Source organism: Lynx rufus, unplaced genomic scaffold (assembly GCF_022079265.1).
Source record: "Lynx rufus isolate CCGP_SWC_20201006 ecotype Redwood Valley unplaced genomic scaffold, mLynRuf1.p SCAF_7, whole genome shotgun sequence".
NCBI classification, from domain to species: domain Eukaryota; kingdom Metazoa; phylum Chordata; class Mammalia; order Carnivora; family Felidae; genus Lynx; species Lynx rufus.
In genome coordinates this window covers 74222989-74238859 of record NW_025814889.1, presented here as the reverse complement: position 1 = coordinate 74238859, position 15871 = coordinate 74222989, and the positions used below count along the sequence as shown (strand labels likewise).

The 15871-nt window shown below is 46.2% G+C and overlaps 1 protein-coding gene across 3 annotated transcripts; it reads right to left on the bottom strand.

Moving 5' to 3' along the window:
- Nucleotides 1–527: 527 nt before the first annotated feature.
- On the bottom strand, nt 528–14939 carry PCED1B (PC-esterase domain containing 1B). Of its 3 annotated transcripts, none has more exons than XR_006959862.1 (3): nt 14610–14939; nt 9910–10064; nt 528–605 (listed from the first exon to the last, which is right to left on the bottom strand). XR_006959862.1 is itself a non-coding variant. In XM_047066670.1 (3 exons), the coding sequence occupies exon 3, from the start codon at nt 2417–2419 to the stop codon at nt 1121–1123; it is 1299 nt and encodes a 432-aa protein (XP_046922626.1). In that variant the 5' UTR covers nt 2420–2467; nt 9910–10064; nt 14610–14937; the 3' UTR covers nt 828–1120. The 3 variants fall into 3 exon arrangements, 2 of the variants coding, with proteins under 2 accessions (XP_046922626.1, XP_046922625.1); XM_047066670.1 differs by lacking the exon at nt 528–605 and adding an exon at nt 828–2467 and having other exon boundaries at nt 14610–14937; XM_047066669.1 differs by lacking the exons at nt 528–605; nt 9910–10064 and adding an exon at nt 828–2467 and having other exon boundaries at nt 14610–14937.
- Between the last annotated feature and the right edge of the window lie 932 nt (nt 14940–15871).

Here is a 15871-nt window from a genome sequence, read left to right as displayed (position 1 = left end):
GCAAACTCAAGACTGTCCAAAAAATCATAAAGTCACAAGCATGCCATCCCCTCTAGTGTACGTATGTAATTCATTGCACACCTAACCAATAAACTTCTGGAGTTATGGAGCTATGAGGGGTTTTCACCATCATTTTCATAGAAGGACCATGTTTGGTAACCTGTCCTTCTTGGTTTGGTATTAGTTGGTATAAATTAGTCCTGTGGTTTGAAAGTTATACCATAAAGTAGGAAAGACTGGTGGATGAGGGCTCTTGCGTGACCTAGAACAAGTTACTCACCATGCTTAGCTGCAGTTACCTTGTTTGCGTTAAATATTATATATTCAGTCTTCCCAGTTTTATTTTTTATTTAAAAAAAATTTTTTTAACGTTTATTTATTTTTGCAACAGAGAGAGACAGAGCATGAACAGGGGAGGATCAGAGAGAGGGAGACAGAATCTGAAACAGGCTCCAGGCTCTGAGCTGTCAGCACAGAGCCCCACACAGGGCTCGAACTCATGGACTGCGAGATCATGACCTGAGCCGGTCGGCCGCTTAACGGACTGAGCCACCAGGCGCCCCCAGTCTTCCCAGTTTTAAAATTCAATGAGTCTTTGAGAATCTCTGGAAAAGACCACAAAAAATTAAAGTTCTGCTTATTCGTAAGGAATCAGGTGTATTTTATGGAAAGCCTCAGAATGATTTTAGACAAATTCCACTTTGAATAGTTTGTCAAGTAGATGCCATAAACACTCAAGTCAACAGATACCGTCCTTGCTTTTTAAGCTAATTATTTAATGGAAAGGGGAGGCACCATTACGTACAGACACACGCAAAATCTACAACTACTTTTGTGAAACTACTTCTTTATTTCAATTTTAGGTTTACAAAAAGACAAAGAGGACAGGGAGTGGAGAGGCAGGAATAATGCTTGGTCACCGCCAGCGATTGGAGGAAAAGGCCACAGCCAACAAAAATGGTTGAAGGGCTCTTCTAGGCCATTATTAGTAACAGCAATGACCAAAAAGAAGTCCAAGCAGGGACCAAAGGCTTCTGTTAACAAGGTCAGGCTGTTTCAGGAGAGTCAGATGATCTGCCCAGTCCATGTCCACCATGAGGAGTAAGGCCCCCAAGTCAGTTTATTGAGGCCTTGGCTGTGGGTGGGATGGGGCCTGTCTCTTGGAAGATCTGGGCCGCCGACCCCAGGGCACATAGGGGCCACGAGGTAGATGCCGGGGAAACCCCCTATGAACCACAGGGGCCCGCTGCAGGTAGGGTGTGGGGAAAGGGGGCCTGGGTGGCTGGGGATCATCTTCAAAGGAAAATCCTGTCTGGGTAGGTGAGGGGACATCTGAATGGAAATGGTTTGAGGAGAACTGATCGGACTGGAAAGGATGGTCTGAGGCAGAAAAGTGATCTCGGGGACCGAACAGGAATCTGGTCATCACAGGGTGAAAGGGAAAAGGGCGAGGATGTGGGGGCAAGGGCAGGAGGGGAGGCGGGGGCGGGGGTGGATGGGGAAGTGGGAGCAGGGGGCGGTACCCGGCAGGAGGCATGGACGGTTGATCTGGGCTGGCCTGGGGCTGCCGCTCAACTCCCCGGCCGGGTCCGGTCCTCGCGGGGCCATCCCGGATCCAGGGGCCCACCGGGTCCCGCCGGGGCAGATCCACGCCCCAGGCGTCGGCCACGTGGGCCAGCAGCAGCTGGGAGAGGTGGCGGTGCGCGAGCTCGTCCCAGTGCACTCCGTCCCGCTGCAGGTGGCGCCCCGCGTGGCGGAAGTGGAAGTGCAAGTCCAGCACATCGAAGCCGTGTTTCTTCGCTTCCACAGAGCTGTGGAAGTTGGCCGCGATGACTTTGTCTCTCAGGGAGGAATCCTCAGGCCGGTGCTCCGGCGGGAGGAAGCCCGCGGTGATCTTCTTGCCCACGGGCATGGCTGTGTTCCACACCAGGAGGCACGACTCGGGCAGAACCTGGCCCAGGCGCTCGAACAGGCTCTCCAGGTTCTCCAGGTAGCTCTTCCAGGAGTCCGGACCGTACCTGGAGAGGTCCCAGAGGCAGGAGTTCATGATGATCACGTCCGGGGGGCCGTGCTGGCTGGACTGCAGCTCTTGCAGGATGGCCTCGAGGTAGCTGGAGTACACGCGCGTCAGGAAGTAGAAGCGCACCAGGTGGTGGTCGGAGCAGAACTGGCGGACCTCCCGGTACTGGGTGCCGTTGTGCATGGGGCCCCGCTGGCCTCCGTCCACCAGCTTGTCCCGTTCAAAGCTCTCCTCCCCCTTGGCCTTGAGCTGGGTGGGAGTGAGCAGGAGATCCTTCTGCAGCAGGAGCACCAGGTCCTTGTACACGGCCCTTTGGACAGAGTCTCCCAGGATGACCACGAACTTGTTGTGGAGCAGCTGCTGCACGTCGGCGGCCAGCAGGTGGGCCGAGACGGCCATGGTGGGCCGCCTAGGTCTTTCCTCTCCACGCGGGAGGTCTTCAGGTTGCTAGGACAGAAGGAGAGAGTGGCTGGGAGGGACCCACCCTGGGCGGGCCCTCATGTGGCAAGACTCAGGCAAGGGGATGGAGGGTTGGCCTGGGAAGTCCACTCCCCTCAGCCTGGCAGTGGGAAGAGAGCAAGAAGGGAGCCCGGAGCCATAAGCCCATCGGCCAGGCTTCACCTTAATCTGTGAGCCTCTGCAGCGGCTCTTGGAGGCCCAGGTTCCACCGGGCCAGAAGCGGCCAACCCCACAGGCCCTCGTCCCCTGGCTAGAAGTCAGACAGCCCCTGGGCAGGCAGCTCAGGTGTCTGAGGACTGAAGAGTGCTGAGGTCAACCCTGCAGCTGCTCAGTAATGAGCACGGTGAGCGAGCAACAGCACAGAGCCTGTGGTGATATGTTACATGCCCTGCCTCACTCCAACTATAGCATGTAGATAACACTGAAAGAAAATATGCAAAAGCATAGTTCGTAATAGAAAAGATCCGGCTATGGATGACTTGCCTTCTCCCCTTTTTTGTAAATAGACTTTATATAATTGTACCTTACTTTTAATAATTTAAAAAGAACTCACGGAAATGCCACAAACAACAGAAAAGTACAGGTGCCAGGTCAGAAAACATATGAAAACAGATTTCCTTAACAAGGAAGCTGCTGGATTTTTGTTTGTGTGTGTGTGTGGTTTTTTTGTTTTTGTTTTTGTTTTGCAAATAGGACTTGTGAAAAAGGCAGTAACATTGGAAGTAATGCACACATTTCAGCTGTAATATTCTTTATTTTCCGTAGGAAGCAGATCAGAATACACCATCCCCAAAGATGCCATTTTGGTGTAAGGATTATTTTGAGCTGAAAGCAACTAAGAATCAACAGACATAGGAAGTGTTCTCAGAACTTCCCTTATTTGCTTAAAAGCAGTGTACAAATTTCCCTTTGGCGCAGGTGATCCTTCCCCCACCAGGGAGAGAAGAGTCAAGGAAGAAGACAGGGAGTTGTCAACACCAAGATGAGTTTGCATAAACTTTACTAAAATAGCCCCGATTTTCCATTAGTCCCCCTATATATTTCTGAGTTCTTCCCCACAATTCATCATCCCATGAAGCCCAAGCCCCTTTGCCTTTGTTAAAATAATATGTAAGCCCCCGAATCTGCTTCTTTGAGTTTCATTTCTTTTTGGTGAACTCTTGCGCACATAAATATGAACAAAAATGGTGTGCTTTTTCTCCTTTTAACCTGTCTCTGTTTAATTCACAGGGCCCCAGATACTGAACCTAAGAGGGTAGAAGAAAAGTTTTTCCTCCTCAGCACATTGAATAAAATGTTAAGAGTTGTGAAACTCATCTTCAAAACTTCAGTTTATGTTTATTTTTTTTTTAACGTTTATTTATTTTTCAGACAGAGAGAGACACAGCATGAATGGGGGAGGGGCAGAGAGAGAGGGAAACACAGAATCGGAAGCAGGCTCCAGGCTCCGAGCCATCAGCCCAGAGCCCTACGCGGGGCTCGAACCCGCGGACCGCGAGATCGTGACCTGAGCCGAAGTCGGACGCTTAACCGACTGAGCCACCCAGGCGCCCCAGTTTACGTTTATTTTAAAGCTGCCATTTACAACCATGCCCATTAATGATTACAAGGGAGAAACACAGTCCAATATTACCAACACATCTCAGATGGAGAGGAACATGGCATCCACTTCATACACTTACACAGAAGTCAATAAAATCCATTGTGGCTTGATATTTGTAGGCTTTTATGCATTAGGAAGCATTTTAATAGGTGGGGGTGGATGCTTATTATTAAATCACACATTCAGTTTCTAAAAGTCATACTATTTGTGGTTTTAAATGGGTAATGTACAAACATAAAAACATGAAAATGGGTAGAATATAAAAGAGTTGCCCTAAGAGAAGAGTTGAAAATATTGGCTTATTTGTCCCCAAAGAATCTTCATTTAAATGTTTTTGCTATCAGAAAAAAAAAGCTTAAAAATGAGATGTAGTTCATTGCGGTGCAACAAAATAAAACATAAAGCAAACCCCAAATCCCTTTGGGGCTCAGGGATGTTCCTTGGTTTGCAACCGTTTATTCATCCAGCTCACACTTGTTAAGTACCTACTATGGGCTCCACATGGAGGGTAGAAAAATGAGTAAAACCTGGTCACGCCCTTCAGGAGCCCTTCAGAAATACTCACGGCTAAGTACAATACAAAGAGCGCTAAGTACCATTGAATGAACAGGTGCTGTGGACCTTCAGGGTCTCTGTGAACAAATAGTCCTCCTTTGCCCTAGACCCCAGTCTCTAAAGGGCAAAGTGAAGAGGGAAATCTCCTCCCGGGGCGTCTCAGCTTCTCATGCTGCTCGGCTGTGTGCACCTTCCCTGGGCTGGCTCTCTGGTCCTACTGTGTGCCTAGTCCCGGCTGGCAGATCGGATAACCTGGTGCTGTCTCCAGGAGGGTATTTTGTTTACTGGACCTAATGCATTCCTCCTCTGAGTCTGAAGTGTGCTCTAGACTTGGGACTCACAGATGGGAATCCAATCTACCAGTTAAAAACCGTGGGAAAGAGGGGCACTGAAGTATACTGGTGAAGAACACTTCTTTCGGAGCAACACTACTTGGGTTTGAATCTCAACTATTCTATTGGTCAGCTCTTTGTCCTTGGGCAATGACGTAGCCTTTCACTGCCTTAATGGTCCTCATCTGTGAAATGGGACTTAGCGCTCACTTCATAGACTTGTGAGGACTAAATGTAAAATGGTTAGAACAATGCCTGACAAGTAGCAAGCATAGATAAGAGTTTGTTGTTGTTGTTATTATTATTACTGAGCAAGTTTCAAAGCACCAGGTTAATCATCTATGAAAAGGGTGGGGGGTGCTTACAGAACGTGTGCCGTTTGCCCAGCAGGGTTCTGTGAAGAGCAAATGATATGACCTAAGTGAAAGATTTTGAAGAAAAGCAAAAATCTGTGTTTGTTGAGTGGCTACTGGATGCCAGTAGCTTTACAAATGTAATCCCATTTATGAGATAATTTTTATTAGTTCCGTTTTACAGGGAAGGATATTCCTATGTGATCTGATGGAGCTAAAATTTAAAGCCATGAACGCCAAAGTCGGTCTCTGGTCTCTCGGTAGGAGACATCCTTTACAACAGAATGCCCTGCGGACTGGTGCGAATACAAGATCTTGGCCCATGTCCTGGAGATATTTGAAGACAGGAGAGAAGAGTGCCTTGGTAGGTCTTTATGTAAAGGCAGGCAACTATTTCCTCTGCGAGCCTGGAGAAAGGTGGTTTATGCGTACTCAGGGGCTGGGGGGCTGTGAGTGAGAGTATACATATTTCAACGTTTATTTATTTTTGGGACAGAGAGAGACAGAGCATGAACGGGGGAGGGGCAGAGAGAGAGGGAGACACAGAATCGGAAACAGGCTCCAGGCTCTGAGCCATCAGCCCAGAGCCCGACGCGGGGCTCGAACTCACGGACCGCGAGATCGTGACCTGGCTGAAGTCGGACGCTTAACCGACTGCGCCACCCAGGCGCCCCGAGTATACATATTTCATCCCATCCCTTGACCTCAACCAAAAGACACGCAAAAATTTAAGTGACTTGGATTTCAGAACAACCAAAACAAAATTCTGCAGACTCCCAGGCCTCTCACAGTGTTTGAGGAATTCTGGCTGCCCTCTGTCCCCACCAGTGAACTTAACCCACCCAAATGCAGCTACAAGGGTTCAGCGTCAACACTGGGCAAAACGTCTCCCTGGGAATTTCTCATCGTCCTTCTGCAAATGGAGGCTGTGAGCAGATCAGACTGTGGAAAAGAAGGGGGGGAGAAAATGACTGGGAAAGAGCACGCCAGTCAGAAGCTAAACTGAAAGGAAATTCATGAAATTCTTGATCAAGAACGCCACCCCTGTAACAGGAGTAGCAAATCAGACACCTTTCGGATTCTCGCCCTGGGAAAGAATCATTTAAACTAAGATACCAAGCATTAAAAACAAAACCTAACAAAAACAAAAGTGACTTCTGGGGGGTGGAGGTAGTGAAGGAAGAAAACTTGAGAGTTAAATCTTCTCTGTTCTAAAAAAAAAAAAAAAAAAAAAAAGGCTGGTACGTTCCAATTTCAAAGTTTTTATTTATAAAAAAAAAAATGAAACAAAAAAGGGAGTTGAAAACAGATTTTGGGGCTTTTTAGCCTAGGCTAAAAATGTGCTTCAAATGTGCTCAACTCCCTTATTAGTTTTGGTAGCTGTTTTATAGATAGATTCATTCACTCATTCATTCATTCAGTGAAGGTCACTGAGAACCAGCTATTGTGCTAGATGGAAGGACTCAATATAAAAAGGCGGTCTCTTCTCTCAAGAGGAGCGGAAAGGAAATGGACTCAGAAAGGCAAGTATTGTAGAAGGTGCCAGTGGCTACAGTGGATATACGTAAATGAAGCGCCAAAGCCAGATGGAAGAGTCAGGAGGGGGAGAGGAGGTATTTGGGTGATCCTTGCAAGGTGTGATTCCAATGTCAAATTAAAACTTTTTTTTTTTTTAAAGAGTTTGATGATGATTCCTCAAATCATAAGTTAGTGCCATGCTTTCTTTTTTAAAATTTTTTGAATGTTTATTTATTTTTGAGACAGAGAGGGAGAGAGTGAGAGAGAGAATGAGCGGGGGAGGGGCAGAGAGAGAGGGGACACTGAATCTGAAGCAGGCTCCAGGCTCCGAGCTGTCAGCACAGAGCCTGACGCAGGCTCCAACTCACGAACCGTGAGATCATGACCTGAGCCGAAGTCGGACGCTTAACTGACTGAGCCACCCAGGCGCCCCTAATTCCGTGCTTTCTATTTGGACGTTGACTAACACTCTTACAGAAATATGCATTAATAATGGCTACTACTACAATAAATTACTTTCAAGTATTTTGCTTAGACTTCTGTTTGGGGGTAATTAATTTTTTAATACCTTCATAAGCACCATGACTTATAAATCACTGACTATTGCTTGTATAACTATCATGAGCCAAACACATAACATTTGTTTTTCATTCATCAACGTGTTGTAGAACTTAGGTTAATTTCTTTTCTTATTGATCTTTAGTTACAGGAAGACAGACACAGATATAGGTCAGTTGCTCTAGAGACCCTGCAGAGAAGCCTTAAATCAGAGGTAAACACTAACAATTAGGATGTTGTTTTGATTAGTTATAGGAAGTACTTGCAACTAGTTAAAAAATTTCTTGCAGAAGACTAACCATCTTAATGCAACATTATGTTGGGAATATAAATAGTTCATTTTCTTCTACCTGCATTTTTCGTAATCAAATCAATGTGTGGAACTTTCCAAGATCCCCTTACATCTATTTAAACGGAACAGACAGTACAAATAAGATTATTATTTTTCACGAATTTACCGCTGTGTCTTGGCATTTGCTGAATTTTCTAAGTGGGATTTAAACTTGTCAAAAATTAAATTGCGTGTCACAGTAAGTTTTCTAAGAAGAAAAACAAACAATTCAAACTTCTCTTTGGGAAAGCTTAATGAATGGCCTGAGCATTGCTGATTCTCAAGAGACTGCTCTTTTGATCTGGGGCAAGTCCGTTAACACACACTCTTTTCCATATAACACAAAAAAGGGGAAAATAATGCCCGCCTACTATGTTTAAAAGTGGTTCTGAGAGCAAATTTTATTTATTTATTTATTTATTTATTTATTTATTTATTTATGAAGGAGAGAGAGAGAGCATGAGCAGGGGAGGAGCAGAGAGAGAGAGGAGACACAGAATTCGAAGCAGGCTCCAGGCAGGCTCCAGGCTCTAAACTGTCAGCACAGAGCCCGATGCGGGGCTCGAACCCACAAACCGTGAGATCATGACCTGAGCTGAAGCCGACTGAGACACCCAGGTGCCCCTGAGAGCAAATTTTTAAAAAATACATAAAATACCGTGAAATATTACGGTAAATAATTTACTATGGTAAAGAACGCAAATTCTTTGCAAATATCAGCCCCTAGAAAGTTGGGATTCTAATCCCCCACTCCAGGTAACTTCCCCTCTAAAATAGGCCTCAGCTCTGCAGCCCATTAATTAATTCAGTACAAATTGGAGATCACCTGTGTCTATCTGGGAGCTGTGACAGTTGTCATTCTGCAAAGTGACTCACATCCCCCAACTACTGTCAAGGTTCCTCTACCCCATCCCTATATGGCCCATATTTCTTACTTGGCTATCCAGGGAATGAATCCTTATGCACCACATCTAAAATCTCAAACACAAGTGATGGAAATGGAAAACTGAAACCTAGAATAGTGATCTTCAAAGTGGGCTCCACGTGGAGCGCTGGGTGGCTCAGTCGGTTAAGTGTCCGACTTCAGCTCAGGTCATGATCTCGGGGTCCGTGAGTTTGGGCCCCGCGTTGGGCTCTGTGCTGACAGCTTGGAGCCTGGGGGCTGATTCTGTGTCTCCCTCTCTCTTTGCCTCTCCCCCGCTCACACTCTGTCTCTCAAAAATAAATAAAGGTGAACGGTGAAAGGAAGGAAGGAAGAAGGAAGGAAGGCAACGAAGTGGGCTGCAGGTTTTCCTGGTGGAGGCAGGACTCACCGCGGACATAATCAAGGTGTATCAGCACCATCCCCCTGGGGCCACAATCTTAAATTTGGGATTCTTTTGCTATAAAGTATCCACAGAAGAATTTCACACACTTTTAGAGTGTAAAAATGGCCAAGTGTAAAAATCCGCCAGGCAGCGTATTTTTCCTGTGGGAACAGTCTAATATAAAATTTTCTTATGGATTTTAGAACGAAATGCAGGTAGCATCCTTGACAAATGAAGGGTGGCTTCATAATACCTGATATGCAGGTGACTTCTATAAAAACGAAACGAACTATGGAGCTTTTATTCAATAGCCCCATAAAAAAAAGAAAAGAAAAAGAAACAACTCCTGTTTTACGAAAGGATCTCCTAGGGTAAAAATATCAAAGCAATCCCTATAAACAAACATACTATTTCAATCATGTACAGTCTATGACAAACTTCCACATTCCGGTCTCCAATCAGTATTTAAACTGTATTCGCTAACTTCCTACCTCTTATTACCCTGAGACCGAAAGATAACGGAAAGACAGGCAGCCGGCCTTCCCTTCCCTGGAGACACTCAAGTCAGGCGTGGACTCTGGCCCCAAGCAGCCGTGTGCGCTTGGGCCGACTGCTTACCGTTCTGAGCCACCGCCTCCTCTGGAGGTAAAGTGAGGTAGATAGCCTACCGATCACCGATCCGCCGTGAAGACGAAAAGAGATCACGTCACTGTTTGTCAAGGGCCTAGTACAGCGCCTGGCGCGCACAACAACCCCTCCCCGCTGGGACGGCAGAAAAAACCCGAGCCCGCAGACCGCACCTCGCTCCCGCTCCCCTGCATCAAGCCCTCCAGCCCCCGGTGCCCCCTTCCTCCCGCAGAGGCACAGCTGTACCTGCTCAGGTGTAAAGGTAATCCCTCAGCTCTGGCGGCTCAGGAACTTTGCTCCACGCTGTCCCCTGGAGAGGGGGTCATTACGCATTCTACTTTTTCTTCCCTCTCCTGTGGCCGGTTCCTTCCCTTAAGCACTAAACGCATTCTGGTTTCTTGCTTTCAAAAAGAAAGGAAACTTCTTTGACTCCACCTCCAGGACAGTCCTATCTTTTGCTTCCCCTCCAAGGCCACTTTGGAAACGGGTTATTTGCACGGGCTGTGGCTGGGGCCTCACCTCCCACTCACTCCTGTTACTTTCATTTGGCTTCCAACTCCACCAAACCCAAGAAATGTTGGTCAGTAAATCACCAGTGATTTCCCGGCCGCTCCTGTTAAAGGCCACCTCGTGGGCCTTATCACTCAAAGCATTCCCAGCTCCTGGGGTCTTGGGGGCGCCCCAGGTGACTCCCTGAGGAAAACTGCCCCAGGCTGACACTCCAGTATCCCGGCTCACCTCCCCCAAGATCCGGTGTGAGTTTCTCTTTCTCGGGCAACTCCTCTACTGTTGGTCTTTCTCAAGACCTACTAATGGGCTCCTTTCTTCTTTTCTTCAACACTCTTTCCCTGGGTAAATCCCTCCACTCTCACATTTCTGTTTGCCCCAAACTGTTCAGGTTTGCCCCCTGTTTTTCCAGCGCAGTTATTCACAGCACCCTTCCCCCCACCAGAAAAAGTCCCACTTCGGATGGAAACAAATTATCCAAGTCCCCTTATCAATCACCATTTGTATGCAGATGCCTCCTGAATTGCGGCAAAGCCCAGTGGCTCAGAGGGGGGCTCGGAATCAGCTCCCTGGGTTTATATCCGGTTCCACCGCTTACGAGCCTCTGAGACCCAGGGCCGTTTAAGTCATTTTTTTGCACTCCAGAACCTTCATCAGCAAAACGAGAATAATACCACGAATCTCTTTAGAAGTGAGGGTTAAATGAACGAAGTCACTAGCGTGAGGTCCACCGCGTTCTTAAGTGCTCAATAAATTAAGCCAGCCCAAACTTGTCTCCTGAGTTCCAGACGCATTCAGGTGAGTGGAATGAAGTTCCCAGGGGGTGGGGAAGGGGAGGGGGCAACGAGTAACCTTCTGTGTGGGCCTCTTATCACTTTCAAATTCTCTAGACGCCAATTTATCCTACCATCAAACCATGGCTGAATTCCTAAGATAATTCTCTTGTGACCTTTGGACAATCTTCCTAAAGGTAAATATCAGATCCTTTGTGGGAATGACGGCAGCATATTCTTGCTGTGCATTTTCAGAGAGCTGATGTATCATTGAGGCTTGCCACTTTGGTTGGGGATAACCAGGTGGAAATCACCTCTGCCTCTGAGTATGGCTGTCTCCACTCTTCCTGAAACCTCAAAATCCTTGAATGAGAGCCTGGATGGAGAACCGTTCAACTATTTCCTGGCATTAAAAAATAAGATGGGATTCTTGAGGATATGCTTTAGGGAGAAGGGTGTTGCAATATATTTTGGGAAGCTGAGCACAGCGATCGAGCTCACCTCTGTTTTAGATTTTATGATTACCTCTTGTACTTTCCGTAAATTATTCTTAATTCTTAAGAAAGTGTGTCTTTGGGGCGCCTGGGTGGCTCAGTCGGTTGAGCGTCCAACTTCAGCTCAGGCCATGATCTCATGGTTCGTGAGTTCGAGCCCCACATCTGGCTCACTGCTGTCTGCCCTTCAGATCCTCTGTCCCCTCTCTCTCTGCCCCTCCCTCCCTCCCTCCCTCCCTCTCTCTCTCCTCAAAAATGAATAAACATAAGAAATAAAGAAAGTGTGTCTTTTTACTTTTGAAGACTTCTAAAATGGCATGGTTTTTAGTTTCCGTGTTGAATTTTGTATCTTTTGAATTTTGTATCTTCACTTTCATTTGATATGCTAGCATAAGCCCAACATGTTGTATTTATAAACTTTGTTTTTTAACCCAAGATAGGATCCTTCCTTCTGTGCCGCTCCCCAATGCCTGTGGATGAATTTTAGAGCCTGTGTATACTCTGAGCTTTTTCTCACCTCTTCATGTTTGCTCTGTGGCTCAGCATCAGTGCTCCCTAACCCCCTCCTCTATTGAAATTCTTTTTTTTTTAATTTTTTAATGTTTATTATTATTTATTTTTGAGCGAAAGAGAGAGCACAAGAGGGGGAGGGGCAGAGAGAGAGTGAGGGAGACATAGGATACAAAGCAGGCTCCAGGCTCTGAACTGTCAGCACAGAGCCCTATGTGGGGCTCGAACCCAGGAACCTTGAGGTCATGACCTGAGCTGAAGTCAGAATCTTAAACCACTGAGCCCCCCAGGCACCCCTTCTACTGAAATTCTGTTTCTGTCTTAAGATCCAGTTTCAAATGAAGTTCTGTCTGAAAGCCTCCCTTTTTTCCCCAGACAGGAAAGTCCCTCCTCCTTCTGATAGATGCCCTGACTTAGTCCTTGGTTCTATTTTGTACTATAATTAACTACCCCAGTATATCCTAGTCCTGGAGGGTGGGTCTCACCCCACCGTTCTACCCCTCTGCATAATGGTTAGCATTCATTGAGCAGTTACTGCCTGCTGGGCCCACTCTTGAGGTAAGGACTATTATTATCTTCACTCTATGAATAAGGAAACTGAGGCTTGGAGAGGTTATGTAAATCACCCAAGATGGTGCAGCTAGGAAAAGGCATAACTAGTCTGTCATTGCCAATGAATCTTCTGATTGATGAGATAAGCCAAAGATATTGTTTTGTTTCTTTAAGAGGAATTATGGCTCCAAAACCTGAGCTTTTAACCCCAGCTATAAATATTTGTTGAAATTAAGAGGAAAAAATAGTCTTATCTAGAAAAATAATATTTGCATACCGTTTTCCTTTTTATTCTCTGTTGAAAAACAAATCAAAGCAATGTTTTGTACACAGCTTTAAATTTTTCCATGAGGAAACAGCAGGGATGAAGTTAACTCAGTTCAGCTTTCATTCACTGATAGTTAATTCCTCCTCCTAATGGGTCAGTGGAAAACTCAGTGCTGTGCTAAGCTCTGTTTGTACTTAGAAATTCTTTATACTTATGCTGACTACTCCAGATTCTAACCAGTATTTGAATAAAAATTTCCCATGGTTGGAAAGGAAGGGTGATGGGGAGCCAATAAAGACTAAGTTGCTTTCAACAGATGAACAGCTTGGATTCTGAAAGTTCTGTCTCCAGGAATGGCCACAAGAGCCATTTTAAGCAGTGATGTGAACGTTAGGCTGAGTCAGCAGGCTGGGGTTTCCCACCTCTGAACTCACTTCATCTCCTGTGTTTTCAGCATTCAGATGGGAGAAGTGGCCTCCAGTTCTCCTCCAAGGAGATCACAGGAAAGAGCTTTTAATTTTTTTTTTTTTTGTCCTTTGAGAGAGAGATAGAGACCAAGTGAAGAAGGGGCAGAGAGAGAGAGAGAGAGAGAGAGAGAGGGAGGGAGAGAATCCCAAGCAGGCTCCCAATGCAGCGTTTGATCTTACAAACCATGAGATCATGACCTGAGCTGAAAGCAAGAGTTAGATGGTTAACCGACTGAGCCACCCCAGGGCCCTATAAAGAGCTTTTAAGTTGGATGTTCTTTTATTATTGCTGTTATGATTAACAATGTGGTGTCTGATTACTAAGTGCAATAGTGTTTCTATGGGAAAAAAAGGTGTTGAATTAAATGGGATTCTAAGAGTCAGTCTCTCGTCCGCCTTGCTCCCTAGCTACACTATGCTATAGACGGATCTGGAAGACCTGCGTTCCCACTGCTCCGTGTGTTGGCAGCAGTGGGACCAAGGACTTTGCCAGTTTTAAGCTGCAGGGCTTGGAACCAGAAGAGAGACAAGGTCCAAGAGGAGAGAAGCTCGCCTGGAGAATGGAACGGGCAAACTCACTCTGACACTGGCTTTTTTCAAGTCCTGTTTTCCTCCCTTCAGCTCCGAGTTTGGACCCGTGAGCTTCCCTTCCTGCTGCCAGGTTCAGCCGGGCTTTTGGCTTCTCTATCCCTCAGTGACAAAATCATGTCAACGGCTCTGCACTCACCAGGGTTAACTGTGGAAATCAGATGCAATGCTCTGTAAACTTTGCACATGTTCGTTGTTGTTATTCTCGAGCCACGTCTGCATGTTCAAGGGTTGGGATGTTGCTCGTTAAGAGAGCTTTCCAGTCAAATGAAGGACTTAATTTATTACTGAGAAATGCTAATTTCACTTGTTATTCAGTAACATTTGGTGTCCACTCCACCAGTATACTAAGTGTTTTACCTGGTTATCTGTGACATTGGTATTTTATTTTTCTCCATTTTACACATTCAAAAATTAAGTTTGGAAGATGAAGTCGTCTGCCCAAGGTCGTCTATTTTATGAAAAGCAGAGCTGGGAGTCAAAACTGATGCCAAGCCTTTGTGGTCAACCACAACATACAAGATTGCACAGACAGCCGATGCTTCACATCCTTTCTCCTGTTCACAACTGGCTGTCTCTTTTTACTGTACGTTTTTAGAGATAGGGTAGTGTATCGATCATAAATCTTTCTTATTACAAAATAACAGTTGTCTCTTCAGGGCTGTCCAGTTAAGTGGGGGTAGGGTGAAGGGGGTTAGGACGGTGATTCCTCTCTACAGTAAGTGCCCAAGAAATGAGGATCCTAATTAATGCTTAAAATAAAATGGGAAAACTGAAAAGTACTTACTCATTACAGTAACTGGTGATTTGAAAATGTACCTCTCAGTTGATCCGAGATCTCTTCCCTAGACAGGCTCCTTTCTTGGCTGTAGATCAGAAGGCCAGGCCTGGGCTGGAAGGCAGATAAGTTCACCCCTGGGTGCTTCTATGCTTATGAGCCAGCGGCTGGGGAGAAGATGCCATTTCCGGTGGTATCTGAGGCCAATGACACGAGTCAGCATTTACTTTTTTGTATTAGGAACCGGAAGACTAATGACCAAAGCTTCAAGGCAACAAATGTGAAAACGCGAAGTCAGTCCAACATACAGCATCTTCCCGGAATTTGGCTCTGAGCTGGTTTTTATTTCACTTTTCTCAGTAATCTGGGTGTAGCTTGTATTTACTGACTCTTAAACTTTGTTTTGTTTTCACAACTCAGACCCTCGGTTCTTCCTGCCTTGTAGCTTGTGCCCCGCCGAAAAGGCAGAGTGGGGAAGGACAGACAGAGGGGAGAGGAAGGGGAAGTGAGAAAAGAGAACAGGAGGGGATGATAAGAAGCAGACGGTTCCCTCTGCAAATGAATTTGTGATGCACATTCGTGTGCTGCATTAGTTGACATAACGCCTCCAAATCCTCTCCTTTCACCCTCCTGCCGCCCTGTGTGTGGAAGAGCCCATCCCAGAACTATGGAGAACTACAGGCCTCCAGTAAGCTCAGACAGTGGCCGACCCACAAGGACCTGCCGATTTCTCCTCTGCTGTTCCGCCGGGAAACCGGCAGGGACCTGGAGAGCGGTCTTTAGATTGGTTAGATACACGTAGTGCTTTGTTGTCTGTGATCTGAAGGCCGAGGAATATTCCCTTCCCTACAGGTACCAAGATGAAAGAGAAGGAGGAAACGAATCGGAAAAGAAGAAGAAGAAGGACACGAAGCTCTAAAAAAGTTTTTCCCCAAACCGGGAACCCTTTATCAGCGTATTAAGCACTTTAGGATAGAGCGTTTCTCCATGGCATAAAATAACTAATGAACAAGAGTAATGGGCTCCCGAACAGTCCAGAAATATGTGCCCTGTGCACTTAGTTTGTGTTAGTTTTTTAATTTTTTTTTTTCAACGTTTATTTATTTTTGGGACAGAGAGAGACAGAACATGAACGGGCGAGGGGCAGAGAGAGAGGGAGACACAGAATCGGAAACAGGCTCCAGGCTCTGAGCCATCAGCCCAGAGCCCGACGCGGGGCTCGAACTCACAGACCGCAAGATCGTGACCTGGCTGAAGTCGGACGCTTAACC

What these genes read in the sequence shown, in the direction of transcription:
- PCED1B (XM_047066670.1), bottom strand. Translation starts at nt 2,419, where the DNA reads ATGGCCGTCTCGGCCCACCTGCTGGCCGCCGACGTGCAGCAGCTGCTC.